Raw genomic sequence first — 16,456 nt, forward strand, 5'->3', positions numbered from 1 at the left:
TGGTCACCTCTTTTACAATAAATTAATGCACCATTACCCAATGTTATTATTCAAGAAAATCTCATCCTGTACTCTGCTCATGGTTAAAGATAGGATGAAATAGTTCTGACCTTCAAAGCCTGTTGTATAAATGCAGATTTACAATACAAAGAACTATCTCCAAGAAAAATCTAAAAAAAACCAAAACAAAAACGCCTGAAGCTTCCTTACAAAACTGCTGGGATACTGTTACCTTAAAACACTGTGGATATCACAGCAAGAGCATGCTAAGACAGCTGTAATTCTGTTCTTTCATTAGACTTCAGTGTCTCCAGCTCCTCAGTATCTTGCACTTCATCATCTTTTCTGGATCTAAAAAGCAGTAAGATGGCCTCACTGGGTACCACACAGTTCTGTACTTCCCATAGAGTCTATAGCCTAAAACACAACAGTATTTTCATTATGCAGTTCAACTATTCACAATAGCTTACATCAGGGCTAGTCAAAACGCAGGATCCTTCTGAATTGATCGTGAATTTTGCATGATTTGGATTCACGGGAGATCAGGCAATGCTTCTCATACATCTAGGGAAGGTTTTGTTTATTTATTCTCTCCTTTCTTCTCTTCTTCCTTTTAGAGCTTTAAGAAATAGTGATTGATTAGCTCAGCTGATTGAAAAAAAAATCACACTCTTCTTTCTTCAGTTTTACATTAGACACCATCTTCTCCTAGTAACAGGAGTTGAAAACGACTTTCATCAACACCAAGCAACTAGAATTTCATACAATATTAAAGCCACCTTTTCAATGCCTTGTGCAACGGCACTAAAGACGCTTCCTTATTTCCGTTTGCAAACCTCATTTGATACATCTTTGAATTGCATTTACCTCCTCCTGCCTTCAACAGCTGTACCACAAGCTGGCTCAGCTTGTAATCAACATTACACTCTGGTTATCACATCTTCAAAGTTTCATGGCTGAAGAAAAAATTCCCTAATTATGTATTTTTTTCAATGAAATTTCACTTCAGTTACTGTTCTGATATTAGCTTGTTTCTCCTTATAAAACACTCTGATTATGAACAGTGATGCCTCCCAATTTTGTTAAGAGAATTTCATCATGTACATGCTCTTAATTCTTTGTCCCAACATTATTAATGAAAATATTGTTTCCAAAGCCACTCCTGGAACACCTCAACTTGAAACTCTTCTCAACAGTTGTCAGTCCCTGTCATCAGAAAATATGTAAAAAGATATCAAGAAATAAGCATTTTAATTCTCTCCCCATTTCAGAACAGAATGAGTTTAAAGTTCTAGAACTCTGTCAGTTAAAATATCTATTATACCAATCTAAAATTGCTAGTTCATATAAGGATGTGAACTTACCATTCTCCCTTACTACCAGAGTATCACACTAGAAAGGCTGAGCACCTTAACTTCATATAAAGCTGTTTATATAATACATGTTACACAGTAACATTTTTCTTCTGTCTACACCACAGGGAAACAATGTTTTATTTTAAGCAAAACAAACTAACACAGAAGTTTACTACTTAGGAAATATAAAACTTAAAACTGAAAGTAACTTGAAGCAGTTGAGAATTCTTCATAGATTTTTTGGGGTTCTTTTGTTGTTGTGGTGGGTTTTTGTTGTTTGGGGGTGGGGGAAAGCAGTGTGTAGTGCTCTTGAATGCTTTTCTCTGTGTAAATACAATCTAAAATAAACCTCAAGAAAACACCTGCCTGTCACTGCAGTAACAGGCAGCCAAGGGGATTTTAACAGAAGTTTTCACTGTTGCGAAGCAACTGATTTCAGAATAGTAGAGAGCATCCCAAATATTCACAGCCATTAAATAAAGTTCATGCTGCAATACTCCTTATGGACTGCCACATATTGTGAAAACAATATATCACCTTCTGTAAAGCCTGGAATGCACTGAAGCACATATTTTAGTCTCTTAATTTTATCAGTTCCTCAGAAGTGAAGTGCACTACCACAATTATCTCCATCCTTAACTACAATTCATAATTAAGTTCTGCAAGGTTCACTTAAGATATATGCTTAGTTAATTGTAAGTCCTTTTTCAACAGTTACAGTGTAATAAGTTATAACATATTTGTAGCTCTAAAGTAAAAAACTAACAGCTATCTTTCTGATCTCCTCCTTGTTCCTTATTCTCCAGTGCATCCTTTCATTTCCTCCCATTCCTACAGTCTAGTCACACTGTTGCCTACACTTATCACTCCTTTCTCACCTGTTATAATGCTGAATGAGGCATAACTCAGATCAGCTGAATACAGATAAGATACATGTACTAGATGTGAAAAACATATTAAAGAAAAATAGGTGTGTAAATATTAAATGGATTCCAAGTAAAGCCATGCATTCTAGCACAATTCAGCAACTGTTCTCATTCTGTTTACAGGCTCAGTTGGAATACTTACTAAACACTTAGTAAGTTACTTTCACTGGGAAATGGTTTAAATCCTTTCAGCTCTGCAAGTGAAATTGATTAGAAAATTTTACCTGTTAGAGGTGATACTCATTTAAATTACAGCTGGCAGGCTGCTTTTAGATGGCCCCCAAAACATGGAACAAACTGGAAACATTGCACAACCTAATGACAGAGCTGTTCATCTGCTCCCCTCGCACAAAGTTACCTGACCTGTTGGACTGCTGTTCTAGTCAGTCACACCTTCAAAGCAATTACTTTCACCTCAGCTTTCAACCTTAGCTTTTTCTTCTCTAAAGCATTGGTATGGTTTTGTCATGTTGTCAGAAAAATAAACTTTAACAATACATGCACATGTATCAATAGCATCCTTTGAGGTTGACTGTATATACAGCTTGCCAGAGACCAAACGGCTGCTTTTGTTTTTTCTTTCAAGTGATCAGACATCCAAAGTATCCTCAAAATACACCACACAAAATAAAGTTCCCTGTTGAAAGACTAAGGCTGCTGTAGCTTCATCAATGAAGTTGTTCAAATTTCATTTCTTCCAACTTTAGAAAGATCAAAATACAGTAACAGTCAAGAGTTGGCTTTACAAGTGTTGCAAAAAAAACCAAACAAACCCCAACACCCAACATCTGCAGTCCCTTGACAATACTCTAATCTTTTCTAATTTTAACAGGGAAGCTTGAAGAACAACATTCTCTTTCTAAGGGAGTTCAGAAGTACCAAAACAAACAAAATATACAGAGACTTTAAACATACAAAGAACAAATAACCAAAAGTCTGACTGATTCAGGGAATCAGCAGTAGGGCTAAACTAAGTTGATTTACTTGGAGTTTGCCAGCTACTATATGACCATTATTATTTAATTTAAGCAAGTTCAGTTTCATGTAGACTTGTCAACAGGTAAAAGTATTCATACTACATAAAAATATAGCCAGTATAGTTCCATTATACTAAATAACATACAGACAAGTAATAGGAGGTTGAGTTTCCACCAGTCTATCACTCTGGTATTCATCTTTAAAAGTTTCCCCCGTCCCCTCTTCAGGACATAGAAAAAAAAGCAGCAGCAAAAGAGCTCAGGATTATCTGTTGCTATAACAAAACAATGTTTTAATCCAACAGTGTAAATTCGCTGCTTGTAAGAAAAAAATATCCGTTACAGAAAAGCAGTGTGAATAATTGTACCCTGCATTGCCCTGTTGCTATAGAAACTTATTTCACTGTAGCACTTGTTGATCAATTTGTAGTTTTTTCATTACAAAGCTCAATAAGAGTCAAATGCAACCCAATAATGTCTGCCCAGAAAGTCAGAATTATGTCTTTTCTGGCTACTGTTGGATTTTGCAAGCTCTACAGGAATGCTGGACATTTTTGATACAGTGTTATCAAGACCATAACTCCACCATGTTGCAGCATGTTAACAAAATATGACTAGAACAAAACCCTAATTACTTTTGTGCTAAAAATACAATGTAACTGTATGTTATTCTAAGAGCCCCAGAACAGTCCTATAGAAGTTATCTGATTATCAGCCAAATGTTTAACCTATGCTCCAAAATCAGAATGAAGCCCATTGGTTTATGCTTTTTGTGGTCATACTTAGTAACAAATAGATAAAATAACATATTTGCCTTGACTCCTGTCTTTAAGTTGTTAATTTGCAAGGCATCTTCCTTCTGGAGCTGAAGACATTTCATAACAACCCAACTCAATGAGGCAAAAAGTGTTGCAGAACAACAACAGGAGCACAGGCCACCGGAAGTCAGATACCAAGCACCACATCCCTACCAGCGATCCACTGCACTGAACTCAGATGTCCCGCAAGCCCACACGCACAAGGTCTATGATATCACTTAGTTTACAAACCAGAATCCTGCTTTGGAAGTTTTAGAGCAACAGGCAGCATGTTCCAAATTACAGCACCAGCTTTCCCAATAGCTTTATTCTAAAGTAAGCAAAGTATTAAGATACTTTAAGTAATAGTAAGTGCTGACAGTTCCACTGGTAAAGACATTATGTGGGGAAAAAAAAAATAAACAAAAAACAAACCACAACACCTTTTGCCTGCTATTTATCACTTTCTTCTAGAGCTACCATTAAGGGGCTAAGAGTGCCTATATGAGGGCACAGAACTGAACACAAGATAGTGGCAGAACACAGCCCAGCTACTAAATCACCCCTCCCATTGATATGGGCACACTAATACTATGCATGCTAGGGATTTCTGCTGTCAAAAATAATCACACCTTTACCTAGCACCAGTATCAGCAGCCTGTACAAATATAAATTCACCTTTACATCAGCTTGCCCTGGAAATGCCACAGTTGCAAGTCACCTACTAATCAGAGGTGATATAAATCAAGAAAGGGTTCCCAAACAACTCAAGAGAAAGCACAGCAAAAGCATTTTCTAGCATCGTAAGACTGGACTTCCCCAAGCACTGATCTTACCAACAACGCCCTTTGTCTGACTCTCTTATGTACAAGCAAAGCCTCCATCAATTTAGGACTAACAAAAACCAATACACAGATCAAACAGATCAATGTCAGCCCTATACTTTTTTGCAAAACGGGCAACCTATTGCTCAGAGGGAACAGAAACAAGCACACTGCTGCAGTGCAACACAGAGCCAGTGAGCTGCCTCTAGACTGCTGCAGTAACTTAATGGACAACGAGCACTTTGTTACCCTAACAATGAGAAGTATGAATCATCTTGAGCATCACTAAAGGCAGCTTCATCTGGACATCTATTTGAGTTGTTCAGAACAGTTGTCTGCCTCATCTCTCCGATTCAAAAGTGCTAACGTGCCCACATTTAACCACACCAGTTCAGACTAGTGCACTTTCACAGACACAGAATCTGCATTTTGGCTAAAACACAGAACTATGCTTGAAGTCACTTCATTGGCACAGAGTCTTCCCTGCCAACAGGTCAGGAATTTCATCTACAACATCATCTTAAAACCTTGCAGGCATTTGCTAACTGCACATGACACACAAATGTTATTGTGTACAAGGGACCACAGTTTCGGTGCTGAAGGCGAGAACTGCAGACATTCCCACATGTTCAACTGACAGGAACGCAACTGCACGGTTCCCTTTAGAGGGAATAGTGCATAAGATCCCACTCTGAACGAACAGCAAGATTTTACTAGAAGTCATCTGAGATATACAGTGAGATATACAGTTAATGCTATCAAGCAGCGATAACACCCTAGCTAACTCAAGCATCTCTCTTTTTACAAGCTCCATCCTGTATTTCTGAAAGTCTTCTTTGAGAAAAACCACGTCCTGGCACACTATTAAAACAAACAAACAAACAAACAAGTGTTACTTATAAGCAATAGAGCAGTAATTTGAACTGAGACATGCAAGATGGGCTATAACTATAAGACAGGTAAGAAATATTACAATCTGCAGTATACATGGTATCAAACTTTAGAAGTGGTATTGTCTAACCATGCAAATATTCCTGCCTTATATTTTTAAGATAGACCATATTGACACCCTAAGTGCAAGCAGATAGCTATTGAAGCTCTCTGCCCCTCTCTCCTATTAAAACAGCTAAAAACCCCAACCAACCAAAACACAAACCCCTCCCCCAAAACAACCCCAAACAAACTCTAGAAACACTTTCATCTAAAAAGAAAGTCCAAAAAATAAATCCAACTGTTTGCAATACAGAACCTAGTAGGAAAGAAAGGTGGAAATTTGAAGGAAAATGCAGACTAGGTCTCTACCTATGGCTTCACAAGTTGACTTTTAGAGATTATGTTTGCCATTCACACCACTAAATTATGCAAATCCTAACACCTAAACTATAAATCTTACTAACATGTCTTTTTTTTAAAAAAAGAAAATCATTGCATAACTATTTTTCTATCATACTGAGGACAGTAACTAACAGAAAATCAGAAAAATCAAAGCAACAAAAAAATACAACTTCTGCCAAAATTTAATTTCAATGATAGCTTCAAACTTGTGTCAGGGTCATACTCCAATATCCACCTCAAATCTAAGGAAAACCTCCCCAACTTCTGTGGAAGTCTTAGTTACAAGAACTGTGACCAAAAAACCAACCAACCAACACAACAACAAACCACCTTAGAAATAAATTGCCACAGTGAAAATATTATGAGACTATGACTTGTAAAATTATATATATGTTATAGTTACATCTTAAGTCAGGAAGATACGTGACTTAGATTTACAGAACTATCCTTTTGACTGTGCAGGCTAAATTGTTCTTCAGGCATTGTTCTAATAGTTTATTTTACCAGACTCACGGATTTTTAACAGATAGTTTCACTATATATCGGCATCTACTCAGCCTCCTGTTGCCACTGCTCCATTCCTTTAGCTGAAAGGGAGCACTAAAGACATAAACCAGAGTCCACTCAAAGATTTATGTGGTATGACTTTCCCGGCAAAATGTATGTCAGCTTCCTGTAAGATAACAAGAATTACTCTTTATTCCTAGGACACTAGGAATAATCAAGTTTCATCATAACATCCAGTGTTGTCTCCATATTCCAGGGCATTTTTTAGTTAAAGTTCTTGCTTAGAGCAGTATTTAGTCTAATATAGCACTGGAAAATCTCAAGGTGTAAAAAAATTAGGCATTATTAAGCCAAGAACTACTTAGTAGAGCCATCTTCCAATCCCACAGTTGAAAATGAAAACAAAAAAGTATGTCTTGGACCATTACAGCCACACAGAGAACCTTATGATTAACTCATTAAATTAAAGACCAATTATAGCTGGTAAACCAAAACTGAAATCAATTTGCAGAAAGTATCTATTAGAGATCTATAATTCCATTATGAACAGCTTTACTGAATAATGCAGGAGAAAAATCCCAACGCAAGTTATGACATGGCCACTGGAAAGCTTTCCACCGTAGCAGCTGGTGGTCCTGCGTACAAAGGCTACAGGGCTATATCTGATCTACCAACAGTCTGCAAAACAGAAGCCAGAACAAACAAACACAGGGGCTTTATTTTAAGTTACAGGGAACAAGAAATAGGAGGTACGTAGATGGTAGAAAATGGACTGCATATATATTTGAACTTAAAAGTGGGGTGCGGTAAGGAAGAAAATTCCTTGATTTCTGAGAGGGACACAACAGAATATTATTAAACTTATGGTATGGCAAATTTAATATTACTTTTTAGTTTCCTCAAGCTTTCTAAGAGGACAATGGCATTATTAGACATTATTGGCACTAAATGTCACCATTTTCAAACACTAATTTGTCCAAGTGTGTCAACTCATAGTCATGGCTACTGGACAGCAAGTGGCCTCTGGATACTTGTGCTTTAAAAGAAAGTATTTCAGATGGTTCCCTTTAGCCAGAGAACTATGGTAAGACTTCAAACTAGGGCATTAAATTTGATTCTGGAATGTCAAACGACAGTTATGGCTTGCAATCCTCTCAGAGGTGGGTCTAGGCAATGTCTAATTAGAGTTTGAGGCATCTTCACTGTACATTTTAACTGGTAACACTTAGCTAACTGTTTTGCAGACTGTCAGATGTCAACACATAATGCAAACTCCTTGTAATTTAAGCACACAGCACAACTCTTTTGCAAACATTCTGACACAGCTAGCCCACAAAACTCACTACAGACACAGAAGTGTTTGTTACAAATGACCATTATTTGCATCTGTGAAGCATTATGACTAAAATGTTGTCAGTCTGCAAATAATCATCACAATGGTTTTACACTAATTTCAATTCCCCCAACTGAACTGGTATAAGTGCAATATTATTACAATTACACTTCAATACAAAACAAAAACTGAGTTATACCTACAGTGGCACAAAAAACACCCAAAACAAACAAACAACAAAAAAACCCCAACATACACACACAAAAAAAACACCATAAAAAAAAAAAAAAAACAAACACAAAAAACCACCAAAACCAAAAAACAGACACACACACAACGCACACACAAATTCATTGGTTATAAAATACTATGCACCAATTTGGGGTTTGGCCGGCATGGCCACTCTCAATCATGCCAGCCAAACAAGCAGCCATGGATAAATGAACTGTCACCTCAGAGAGCAATCGTGCAGAGGATACACAGTAATAGCTTCCTGAAGTCAAACAGCTGTGATACAAGCTCAAAGCACAGACTAGGAGATAGAGAAGCACTACAAACTGATGCCACTATCTACAACTCAGAAGTAGTCCCCAGATAATAATCATCTTGCAAGCTCCCTCAAGCATAGATATTTCATTCTCTTCCACAGCAAGAAACCTTTAACAGTGTAACAGTATCATTTTAAAGCAGCTTTTTAGTCTTTCCTCTTAGTCTACCCCGTCCTAGTTCTATATATGCCTCACAAGGAAGTTAAACGCCTAGAGGTACCTACACTCCTGTGATCTGCATTAGCTCTTCACTATTTCCTTCAAAAGTGTCATTGAAAAAAAAGAGTTGCCAAAAAAAAGCACTTCAGAAAACTCTACAGGAACATTTTGTAACACGTCTTGGCAGTCTGCAGTGCAGCCCAGCTAGAATGAAAACATCTGTCTACACCATAGAACTCGAGCTGGTCAGTATATCCATCCATTAAACACTTGAAACAAATTTCAAAGAGACTTTCAAATAACTTTACAAGAACAGATCAACAGGTAAAGTACTACTGTTTTAGCCACAATACTTCCATAGGGCTGGCAAATCCAGTCCCAACATAACTATTATCATCTACAAGACAGAGAAGAAAAAACTCAACAAGAAACAGGACTACACAAATTCCTCCAGCACAGAAAAATAGTATCTTCCCAGTTGCAGGATGGGACCAGATACCTTTGACAAAAATTCCGCTGTCTTTACTGTGGTACTTCCATTTGCCACCTTTGTCTGCCATCTCTTTGACAACAAGAGTGATGCTTGATTCTGGCGTAAATAAATATTTAAACACAGAACACTTTCTAGTAGAATTCAACAGTCATAGTAGTAAAGCTTTCTTTGGTATCAAAAGCACTGAAACATTACAGACTGTAAGCACATAGACAAAGCAGGGAAAAAAAAACAAACATCACCACCACCACAAGGAAAACTTGGCAAAATCAAGCACCAAACTGATCTAATTGTCATCTTAAAAAAAAAAAAAAGACCAGAGAAAAGGTCTATAGCAAATATAACACATGGGTTTTAAGTTCTATGAGGTATTTTTGCTAACTCATGAGAGTACACATCAAATTTGTGAATGACATCAGGACTGGAAGGATTTTTTTACAGTATGCAGCATGAAACTGGAAATAAAAACACCCTCTAATCAACTTAATAGATCAAAATTAAATGGAAATGCTATGTGGCATTTATAAACAACAATGAAAAAGTTCAAAGTATGGATAAAAATGGAGAAAAGCAGCAACACAGTAAGAAACAATCCAAGTGAGTCAACATTATGAGTAGGATTCAAAAATGCCAACATTATTGAATACGTTAGCGACAATATGAGAAGGCAGACACAGCAGGAAGTACTATATCTAGTTTAGGTACCACAACTGCAAGCTAAGAGCAACCAATATAGAGGAAAGCAATCACACTTTTGGAACTTCAGATCTGAGAAGAAAGTTTAAAAGAACTTATTTATTTACCTTAGGAAAAAATGAGACAACAATGTAACACATTTTCAAATATGTAAAAACCAATGGCAATAGTCAACTGTTCTCTATGGACACAGTAAATAACAGCATTCAGCCTGGGTTCTGTTCTGGGTTCTGTTTGGTGTGTTTTTTTTTTTTCCTTGAACAAAAAGTAGTTTAGTAGATATTGCAGGGGGGGAGAAAGAAAACTAAGCATGAAAAGAAATTATTTAGGGCAGCTGCGGAATTCTTGTTACGCAAGTTTAAGATCTGGTCAGATATAGGTATACTACACTTCGCTTCAGAGCAAGTGTATCTTCAAAAGATCATTACAAATCTCAGCATTCTTAGAGCTTGTATATGCTATTAAAACTTACATCTGTTTCAGAGGCCTGACACAGCTTAGTGATCTCTAAATATACAGTAACACAAACTCATGTTCTCACCACATCTTGAGAAAATTTGCTGGTTTTCTCCACAGATTCCAGCTTCCAACCCAGAATTGTCTCACCCTGCTCTTCCAAGAGCCATAAATTAAGCACAGTGAAAATGCCACCCATTATCATTCTTTGAGACAAGGTCCTAGATGAACAGTATATACAATGAAAGTCACCAACAAGAACAACACTTCTCAACTAGACAAAGACTCCAGTATCAAACCAGACATAAAAAAGGTAATTTCAAGAACTGCAAAGGGAGGAATCCTACACATCATCAGTATTTTTACTGATAACCAGGGACTGACAGTATGCCTCTTTTCCTGAGAAAGAGGTTCCAAAAAAATGAAACAATCAACGTTAGGAAAGCCTGGCACATACTAACAAATAGAATAGGTAGTGAAAATTTAAATACAATGGAAAAAGTCAAGCATCATACAATAAGCTAAACTACACATTCAAATTGAGTTCCCAATTGGCTATGTAAAAACCAAGACTGCACTGTGCAACACTACTGCTAATATGTACCTGTATATGACTGTATTGCCCTGACAGTTGCAGACTAACTTGCCCAGAAACCTTTACAATCTACAGAGAATAACACATTAATTATCATACACGTAATTTCTTAGAAGGAAAATGTACTAGCTTCCCAGTAGAAAGAAAAACAGATTTGGTAGGCAATGTCAACAGTAATCTAGAAAGCCTTGTTTTGTCAGTCATCCCTAAGGGGAGGAGGATGAGGTAGCAGTCTCATTTTCCAGCCTAATGAATCAACTAACAAATCATTTTGTGAAGCTAGCCACAAGCCATATTCAAGCACCCCAAGATCATCTCATAATCAAGAATCAAGAAACAGCCCTCACTCCTGATTTGAGGCTGCACAAAAAGGCAACCCATCCAAAGCATCAAAGCATCATAGTTTGAACAATAATTTTTGAATTATTACCTCATAACCCTACTCCATAAAGAAGCAAACACCTAAAATAATGGAAAAAGCCTCCTTTAACACCTGTGATTTGCTTAATCAAAATTAAGTTAACAATTCCCCAAGAACAGATAATTCTGAATCTGACATAAGGCTGAAGGTAAAGGCTTTATTCAGGTCAGACCTCATAAGGCGGTAGATCTGCTCTGGCAGGCCAGGCCACTAAAGTGGGCAGCTTTATTCCTTCGCCCCACCCCCAACCCTTTCTTTGCTATCACTGTGCCTGCTAATATCTGACCCCAAGCTGAAACAGGTCAACTCACCAAATCAAGAGCAAATCCGCCCAGAAAAACAGCAAGTATTTTGCTGCTGGTTTAGCAAGCTGAACTAGCCCAACCAGAGGCTGAGCACAGCCAAAGGAGATCGAAGCACAGTGCCAAGAGGATACTAGACTGCTAGACCATCACTTTCAGCTGTCACTAGATCAGCTGAGTTCATGAAAACTGACCCCTCCTGTTTAACAAGAAATCACTGTACACATCTAACCTTAAGGCCAGAGATAAGGACTGAAAGGGAAAGCCCATTGACACTCAGTGCAGTTGAGAATAATTATACACTTACATAAGTAAAGCAACCACATCTCATTCCATCACAGTTTAATTTCTCCTTACTAAACTATAGGTTAATTTCTCTTTTCAGTGAACCCAAATCAGAAAGCAGCGGTTTTCTGGAAGCATGCATTGCGTTATTAACACAAGGAGAGCTGCATAAGTTTCATTATAAAAACAACAATAATTGTTGTGCTTTCTATGACGTGGAAAATATGGAAACATGGTAACATATTTCATGCTAATAGTAAAGTTTAGTGATAACATGGAAACATGAAACAGTAAAAACTCAGCTTCCTTTTTAAAGGGGTGAAGAACAAAATTGAGAGAAAATACCTTTTTGCTTCAGAAAGTCTTTTAAGACAGCTTAAAATGCTGTCCAAAACTCTCCCTTGTCTCTCTACCAAACTATTATCCCTGTCTATCAGTGCTCCAATCTCCACTCCACTGTCCTGGACACCAGACACAACTTTTCAACCAAGTTTCTTGGAAGACAGATCAAGGTTAAAGAAACATCCCTGCAAATGTATTTTCTTTATACAAGTTAAATATCCTAAACAGAAGACATACATCAGTAGTCTACTTAAAAAGATGACTTACAGACTAGATGTAGCACATGCAATGTATTTAGGATTTAAGCGAAACTAAAAGAAAGTTTAGCATCATTGATTTCAAGAAATATCCTTTCAAGTGTTATCTTTGACTCAATATTATGTTATTTACTCTTAAGTGTCATTCATGGCTTAAGTGTGACTCTTACTTGATGTGTACTGATCTGCAATGGATTACTGATGTAAGAATTATCTCAGTATCTAACAGACACAGTTACTTAAAATAAAGTCCTGGTAGTTCTTTAACTCATTTTAGTAAAAATATAGCATTTTCTTAGGAAGGAAAGAAGCAGAGCTTAAAAAAAATGTAGAAAGACAACATTATAGCTACCTGATACATACATAGTACAGCTTCACTAAATTCAACTCATACTCTAATATCCTAATATGACTTAGCCAAAATGAAAATTATAAAGTAATTAGGGATTTTTTTTTAAAGGATACACAGATAATTATGAACTAACAATTAAAACTGATGTTATTAGCATCTGTATTATGCAGAGGATCACAAATAGGTTGGTCTTCAACAGATAAAAGTCACTCCCACCCTCAAGAGCAGGAAAACGTGCAGTCTCACAGTTTGTCCAGTTTAAAGATAGAATTACACACTAGCAATTTAGGTAACGATAGTTTTCTCCCTTTTACAATAGTCACAAGATATAACTTTTGATTCTGAAAAGCTCAAATAATCAGTTGAAAGACTGTCAGCCTGTTCTTACGTCAGCTTTGTACATAGACAAAACAGTGACTTCCAATTGAATAGTTTCAAAATAAATTCCAAAGAAGCAAGTGTTACAAGTTTAAGACAGATCATCTTCCCCATTCTCATTTAAAGCATTTTCCTTAAGTGGACTTCAACCTATTTCGGCTCTTTCTCTAGGTTCATTCTAATAAAGGTAATGTATTTTATATATAGAATATACAGTGCATTTTACATTGTTAACACTGTAAAAGGTCATTGAAATGAATTCTGTTCTAAAAATACTTACGTTTTACACTATTCAAAGTAGTATTTAACACCCATAAAAAGTATGCCTCAAATCTCACAGGTTAGCCTGACAAACTAAAATTTTCTGTTACTGTGTATCAAACCAGCAGCTTTTAGCATCCAAAAAAATAAACTTAGCTCAAAGTACTTTTTTACTTTTTATAATCTGAAAAAGTTATTCAGTTCCCTATTCTCAATGAAGTTTCCAGCTTTAGATTATTATTTTTTAGAAGTGTGGCAAGAGATGACTAAGACAACTTGCAAGAATCACACGTACCATTACTAAACTACATAAAGGCCTGCTCTGTAATCTAAGTGAAAGAACTCCGCAGTTACTTCGTACAGAAAAATGAACATAAGATACTAGAATCCAAATATGGTAATAATTCAGGATAGAGATTTTCACAGATATTGCCACCCACAATACCTTGGAATAGCAAAGATAACAACCGCTTTTAAATAGCAAATGCTGTTTGATACAAAATACTAATAGAATGCTCAAAGAAACTATCGTCTAAGTATTATTTAAAACATAACTAGATTATTAAAATTAATTAAGGAGTGAAAATAAAAACCATACACACATTTTTCCATATAATTATACAGGACATATCAGATCTGTCAAGTCACAGTCAACAGATAAGCACATAGGCTTTATTCTCAAGCTGGTGCTTATATTTTATACAGAGAAAGCATCCATCACTAGCTCTCTGTGCCTTCGTCTCACGTTGAATGGAGGGTAAAGAGCAGTAAGATTTCAAGGTACTCACATTATGGCAGCTGAGTCCCAAATATGTAAGATAACAAACACCTACTTTGTGAAAGGTAAAATAGAAAGCTGACAACCATTACATTTGTGTTTACATATATTAGCAGTGACACATGGTCACTCAGCATGACAAATTCTGAATCCTTCTCTAAATCCCATAACACTGAGGACCTTAAGAAACAAGTAGAAAGGGTTTGTTCATAAATACAGTGAACTGAGAGATCAAACGCATGCACTGTTAGTCCTGTGCCAAATTATGACAGGTAAGGAGTCTCTCTCAAGTGCATCAATGGTTCTTTCCTGTAAAAGCAACTTTATCTGTGTTAATTATCTGACATTTAAAATTCAGCTCATTGCACTGCTCCCATTTAGAAACAATCCTAAAATCAGTCCACACTTCAAAGTCACAATGAAGGCCTAAAACTATAGTGAATACTGTAGCCAGTCAACCAAAGCTAGAAAGATCCTGGAAGCAGGGATTTGAAACCATCATAATCACACCAAGTGTCACTGTCCAGCAAACTCAGACCTGAAGCAGCAGGTGAAGGAGGCCCAGGGCTGCGTCGCCAATGGAAAACCAACCCTCATTCCTGTACTCCAAGCAGAGCCCAAGCAATCGCATCCCTCCAAAGGGGCTCCCCACACACCCCTACCGTCGGTGACACAGTATCTGACGTAGCCCGCCAGCACCAGTCCCCTCATCCAACCCAGGGCCTACCCCCGCCCTCCCCAGCCGCTACCCCGCAGAGCAGTTAATCGGGGCACGGACTGACTCCCAGCCACAGCCGGGCAGCCGCCAGCCCCAAGGCCGCCGCGGGGGAGGCGAAGGCGAAGCGGCCCAGAGGGGGCGGCCTCCGCCCCCCGCCCACAGCGGGGCTCCCACAGCCCACGGGCAGCCCCCGCCACTCCCTCCCCAGCCCGGCGGCCGAGCTCCGGTACCTTGCGGACCCCCTTGTAGATGTAGAAGTAGAGCTCCCGGCCCACATTGAAGCAGAGCCGGTCCCCGTTGCCGCTCTGGTCGTTGACGTTGACGAAGGAAACGCGGACCGGGTTGGAGCCCTGCGAGTTGAAGGGCACCCGGTTAGGTCGGCTGTACTCCGAGTGGCTCAGCAGCTTGTACAGCCCCTCCCGGGTGGTGAACTGGGTCTTAATCTCGTTCATCTCCTTCCCTCCTCCCTCCGCCGCCATCTTGGAAAGGAGCATTCATCCTGCCCCAGTGCCCGGATGTAGCGCCACTGCGCAGTCGCCGGCGCTCGGGCGGCCCTGCGCGGAGGCGGCCACGCAAACGGCGTAAGGGGGAGGAGCGGCGGCGCCTGTTTACTGCGCGTCTGCGCAGGCGCCGGGCTGCCCGCCCGGGGGTGGGGCCTCGGTGGGAGGAGGCGGGGCCTGAGGGGTGTGGGAGGCGCTCCGGGGGGCGGGGCCCGCCTGCCCGGGGTTGCTGGATATGGCGGCGGGGGGGCGGGTATGAGGAGGGGCTGTACGGGGGCGCCTGCCGCTGGCAGGTGGGGACCGCCACCGCCGGAGGGGCCGGGCTGGAGTGGGAGAGGTGTCGGTGTGCGCTCAGGCAGCGCCGTTGTGTGGGGTGATGGCTCCGGGTGAGAGCCCCAGCGCGGGGCGGCAGAGATGGGTTGAACCCCCCTGGTACCTGCGTGGGCTTGTTTGCGGTGGCCCTGGCCAGCTCTGTCCCACAGGCTGGTGCCTGCCAGCTTCTGAAAGCCTGGTCAGATGGGGCTGCTGACCCCTCTGTGGGTTAGTGGGTTCGGAGGCAGCACACACTGGTGTGCAGGTGTACTTGGGCGCTTCATAGAATCATTTCAGCTGGAAGAGACCCTCAGGATCATCGAGCCCAACCATAACCTAACTCTAGCACTAAACCATGTCCCTAAGAGCTTAGTCTAAATGCCTTTTAAACACCTCCAGGGATGGTGACTCCTCCACTTCCCTGAACAGCCTGTTCCAGTGCCTGACAGCCCTTTCCGTGAAGAATATTTCTCAATATCCAATCTGAACCTCCCCTGGTGCAACTTGAGGCCATCTTCTCTTGTCCTGTCACTTGTCACTTGGGAGAAG

General features: G+C 39.4%; 1 protein-coding gene across 10 annotated transcripts in view; it reads right to left on the minus strand.

Annotated features, from left to right (window-relative positions):
• WDR20 (WD repeat domain 20) overlaps positions 1–15,637 on the minus strand; it is a 47,558-nt gene extending 31,921 nt beyond the window's left edge. For 4 of the 10 annotated variants that reach the window (XR_010472753.1, XR_010472752.1, XM_065063450.1 and 1 more), the window contains exon 1: positions 15,326–15,636. Coding sequence is in view for 4 of the 10 variants with exons in the window: in XM_065063450.1 (XP_064919522.1) it covers positions 15,326–15,589 (264 nt within the window). In the remaining 6 variants the exon portion in view is untranslated. Of the gene's footprint in view, positions 1–470; positions 15,257–15,325 lie in introns of those variants that run through there. The other 6 variants (XR_010472751.1, XR_010472750.1, XR_010472749.1 and 3 more) reach the window with 3 other exon arrangements.
• Between the last annotated feature and the right edge of the window lie 819 nt (positions 15,638–16,456).

This window comes from Columba livia, chromosome 5 (genome assembly GCF_036013475.1).
Source record: "Columba livia isolate bColLiv1 breed racing homer chromosome 5, bColLiv1.pat.W.v2, whole genome shotgun sequence".
Taxonomy (NCBI): domain Eukaryota; kingdom Metazoa; phylum Chordata; class Aves; order Columbiformes; family Columbidae; genus Columba; species Columba livia.